The sequence below is a fragment of the Engraulis encrasicolus genome, chromosome 18, assembly GCF_034702125.1.
Source record: "Engraulis encrasicolus isolate BLACKSEA-1 chromosome 18, IST_EnEncr_1.0, whole genome shotgun sequence".
NCBI lineage: Eukaryota > Metazoa > Chordata > Actinopteri > Clupeiformes > Engraulidae > Engraulis > Engraulis encrasicolus.
The window spans coordinates 30,265,696-30,270,695 of NC_085874.1; the positions used below are offsets into that span (position 1 = coordinate 30,265,696).

Below are 5,000 nucleotides of genomic sequence, written 5' to 3' on the forward strand. Positions count from 1 at the left end.
TAGACGAGAGGGTGGCAATTGGTTACCTTGGTGATCAACACAGGGACCTTAATTAGTTCAGTTGTCAAAAGCAAAGGGCAGTATTTGGGGTTGGTCTCAGACTCTAGTGACTATTAGTGATAGCAGTGGGGGTGTGCGTGCATGTGTGTTTGGTTACAACTTCATTTAGTTCTTTTAATCGCTGATGTGTGGGAATGTTGGTGATGATGTGAGCAGGACCGGATTAATGCACAGGCTAGATATGGCAGCCTAGGGGCCTATGGCAGCCTAGGGGCCTATGGCAGCCTAGGGGCCACCTTCCAGGGGGCCCCCTGATTGGCCAAAAGTGAAAAATTGCAGAATTGTGACTAGATGCAATATTGAAAAAAATATAGTTTTTAGTCAATACAGTTGGTAGACATGTTATCCTCAATCTCTAGCTCGTAATTATGACACTATCTATGTAAATGTGTGGCAAAATTTGCCTTCTGGGGGGCCCCACAGCAACCTGTAGCCCAGGGCCCCCAGGCCATCTTAATCCGGCCCTGGATGTGAGTGTTTGTGATGATGATGCATTGCTAGGAAGGAGCAATTGACCAATGCTATAATTATAAATTCAAACAATTTATCCCATATACATTTCAGCCATTCACTTAACTGACTAGTCTTAATTAGCCCTACAGTTAAACCCAGGTATGGACTGATTAAAGAAATCCCCTCTTTCAGGTGTATGAGTGAAAATTTAGTGGTGGCAGCAGGACTTTGTCTCTCACTCGGCTCCCAAAGGTTTGTGACTTGCACAAACCAAAATGTTCAGCCTGCTTCTGTTGTATTAACGTGTTACAACAGTATGTTTTCTGCATCATGAACCTTCAAAGCAAGCAGTTCCCTATTTACAGTCCAGGCAGACAAAACTGGAAAGGCTAGGCTAGGGTGGTAAGCTACAACTAATTGTTAGCATTACCTGCTGTTGCTTAGTCTAATCATCAGCAGACATATTAATGGCCGTGTTCGCGATAGTACAAAACCAACCAAACACGATCAAATCAATGCAGCACACGTGCTGTACTCTGCATCAACAATCTCTAGAATATCTGTCTATGGAATAATGCTGAAGCGTGTTGCTTAGAGACTATGCTATTGCAGATGTGCTCCATCGCGAATGCAGCTACTTACTGGCTGACGCAGGAATGCAGGATATTCCAAAAGCTGGTTGAGTAGCGAACGAAGTTTCATGTAGCCTAATAGAAGAGCCTGGACTCCTCACCTTCTAAAATGTACTAATGATGGCTGGGGACAATCTATTACGAGGTTTATTACTTTCTGTAGGGTAACTTAGCCTGTCATTATTTCACCATGTTCTTGGAATTGCCACCCTGGTTGGACAAACACGTGAACAATCCAAAGATGTGGTCATGCTAATTAGGAATTACACCCATTAGCAAATTAGCATGTTCATCTTTGAGCCTGGTAACGTGAATTGAATTTGCTCGTCCAAAGAATCTATACACGGTGCGTGCATGTGTGTGTGTGCGCTTGTGAGCATGTGCTTCTGTGTTTGTGTGTGCGTTTGTGTGAGTGTGTGTATGTGTATAAGTGTAAAGTGCTGAATATGTTGTGTGTCTGTGTTGACTTGATGGGACATGTTGGGATCAAGGGGCACAACATACACTTCCTGTGTGCTCTGCCGGTTTCGCTTTTTCTTTCGCTTTAGACCTTTCCCCTTGCCCCTCCGCTGCTTTCTGGAAGAGAGAGAGAGAGAGAACAGAGGGGAGACGGAAGAACAGATCGACAGTATCGAGAGGAGGGGAATAGGAAGACGGAGAGGAAACAAGAATCCTGCAATCCCAGCTAAAACTCAGCACAGCACACACTGTTGAAAACAAATGGAAACGAAGTATTCACAGTTTTGTCATTGAAATTCTGTTTGGACCATTCCGTTTGTTGTGGCACACAAGTCAAGATTTCCAGCATTAGCGGTAGTTTACCATAGCCATGTGTTGGCAATTATAACCTTTTAAACTTGCTGCATTATGTGTCCCTGTGTGTCCTGTGACTGTTAACTGTAAACTTAAATAATCTTAATTGTTTTATCTTTATATACTTTCATTAACCACAGTTCATGTCTAAGCTAATGAGTTGTTGATACAGGACTGGAAATCCCCACCAGTAAAACATGAGAAATAAGAAAAGACCTCAAAGCCAGCAGCCAGAGCTTGGATGAAGAGAAATAGGTGCATGAGTAAAGGACAGACAGCTGTGCCATTGTACAGGACAGCTAGCTGACCAAAAGTGAAAGGCTGGAAAATTGAAAGTGGACAACGTGGAAAAAGGTGAATTGACAAACTTGACTGCAAATGCATAAACCAATCACCATCAACCGTTATGGCAGTTCAACCAATCCCTGATGCCTTGTTGAACAGTTGTGAAAATTGTAAAGAGCATTTACAGCTTCTTACGGCATCACTTGTTTGTTTATTTCCTGAACTCCCAATAACCCTTGAGCCCACCTACGGTTGCCTTTCAGAGACAATCGCTGGTGCACATTAAACAGGCTTAATGAATGGTCAGAAACTGTAATGGTATGTAGGCAAATACTGTATGGTAGCAATATATGACCACAAAACTCATTCCCCATAGGTATTACTATCCAAAGTAATACAAGTTGCCAGGCACACATGCTGTGCCTTGGAACTGTAGCTCTGAGAAGTGAGTAATCATAAAATTCACACCGGTATACCTGCTGTGTGTGTGTGTGTGTGTGTGTGTGTGTGTGTGTGTGTGTGTGTGTGTGTGTGTGTGTGTGTGTGTCTCTGCAACTATTCTCTGATACCTCTACAGCAGTAAAGGTGCAAACACACCAAAAGCGGAAAAAGCTGCATGACGCTCAGAACCCGTCAGTCAGAGCAGCAGCGACACAAGCGACAGTAAGGACAGTTACAAGCAGAATGCAAGCATTTCGACATTCCGATTGGCTGCTACGACTGTCGCCGAACCACATCACATTGCCCATAAAGCTCTTTTGTCGACAGCTCGTCGTTAGACAGTAAAATACTTTCGGAGCCATTGTCGTTCTTGGTGTGCACATTTGCTGTGTGTGTGGACGGTAAATAGCTTACAGCTCTCTGGAGCTAATCTTACTTTAGCATTAACATGAGCTAATATTACCTCCCTTCTCTGCAGACAGCAAGATGTGCAGGACCCCTGAATCTTAGAAGTAGCGATGCTTTGGGACATTGGTGAGGTAAAGGTTTAAAAATAGGGAGACATTCCCACGGAAATGCTGTGTGTGTGTGTGTGTGTGTGTGTGTGTGTGTGTGTGTGTGTGTGTGTGTGTGTGTGTGTGTGTGTGTGTGTGTGTGTGTGTGTGTGTGTGTGTTTCTCACAAGAGGAATGATTGCATTGGAAGACGGTTAAAAATAACACAACTCCCGCTAAATTGATGCCCTCCTTCTACCACCAGCGGCTTATGGCTGTTCTCTAAGTATCTCTACTAAATATAACATTTCTACAGGGGTCTACATTCATCATCCACTAAATATAACATCCAGATACGTTGCCCAATCAGCCGCCTTTATTCGCCTGCCAATAGCTATGAGCTGCACAGCAGTCTGGACCCCCGCAATGCCTGACTTTGGCAGGAGTTGAACAGAGTTGCTTGCAGTCTCAACAATTTCACCGGGGGTTCCTTGCGTGAGAGATGTTGCAGTCAAAACACAATAGTAGTGCCCGAATCCAACAATCCATTGATTTCCCCCTTTGGTCCAGAACAGCGGTAAATTTACACACGTCAAAGTGCAGCTTGCTTAACGCAACACTAAGTAATTTTGTCAAAATTTTTGAAAACAATTTAAGTGGATCATCAACATACAGCATAACAGAGTTAAAGGTGCTTCTTCGTTTGCTTCATTATAGCCTACCTGGGATTTCAGTCGAATAAACTTACTTTGTGTAACTAAATTCTGTATGTTTGAGAGTAGTGCCCGGTCCCTCAGTACACAGTAAAATAAGCAATGTTAATTCAACACAAAAAAATAATGGGAGGTACTGCGTAAGTTCTGCCAGGAAAATTCGAAGTACTTTGGCTGTCTCCAAACCGTGTACTAACGAATCAGACTGTCACCCTCATCAACAGGCATCTCTCGCATCAGCATCCTCCCATGACTGTCACCCAATCACGACACATGATTGGGATTCTCCCTCTTCGTCACTAACACATCCGTTCTCTCCCAGCCAATGAATCGTCCTCACATCTCTTTAAAAAATATCCTGTCCAATACTGTTCTCTACTTTCTAGCGTGAGCCGACTTAGACCCAGCCTCCACCCCTCCTGCCAACGTCACCAGTGGGTTGGCATCTGAAAGGGGGCAGGCTACACCCGCCTCCATCTCTGATAGGAAGATATGCGCTCTACCATTCTATCGCTGGCACAGCCTTCAACGAGAAGACAGGAGCCTGTGCCAAAGAGATTCACATACATCACTATTTAACCTCATGTTCAACAATCATTATTAAATAAATGTCAATAACATTCTTTTTGCCTCTCGAGTCTTCATGGTAGAACTCTGGGATCAAGAGCTGGATCTAGAAGATATTATATCAACTCTCTAAGTGTTAAGTATTTGTAATGAAAGACAATTCCACTTCCAACCTGTCAGGTGACAAAAGAGGACTACTTAGTATTATTTCAAACTATTCTATACTTAAACTATAGGCTGAATCACCTGGTGGAGGGATTTATTGATAGGGAGTTGGACGTGAAATTGCAGGCTGAAATCCCATATTGTACAGGGCTGAAGAAGAAGAAGAAGAAGAAGAAGAAGAAGAAGAAGAAGAAGAAGAAGAAGAAGAAGAAGAAGAAGAAGAAGAAGAAGAAGAAGAAGAAGAAGAATACCTAACCCTGTTTTGCTCCAGGGACAGTAACCATCCAATATTCTCTCGTAAGCCACTTTGGGTGAAAGCACTACTCCATTGTCCCGCCAAATTCCAGCCTCAAAGATTCAAACAGGGGGGAGGAAACA

General features: G+C 43.4%; 1 protein-coding gene across 3 annotated transcripts in view; it reads right to left on the reverse strand.

Annotated features, from left to right (window-relative positions):
* Positions 1 to 5,000, reverse strand: part of vegfab (vascular endothelial growth factor Ab) — a 34,552-nt gene that overhangs the window by 14,105 nt on the left and 15,447 nt on the right. For 2 of the 3 annotated variants that reach the window (XM_063223420.1, XM_063223419.1), the window contains exon 6: positions 1,650 to 1,721. The exons of the other annotated variant lie outside the window; for it this stretch is intronic. In XM_063223420.1, coding sequence (XP_063079490.1) covers positions 1,650 to 1,721 — 72 coding nt within the window. The remainder of the gene's footprint in view (positions 1 to 1,649; positions 1,722 to 5,000) is intronic. 3 annotated transcript variants of the gene reach the window in all.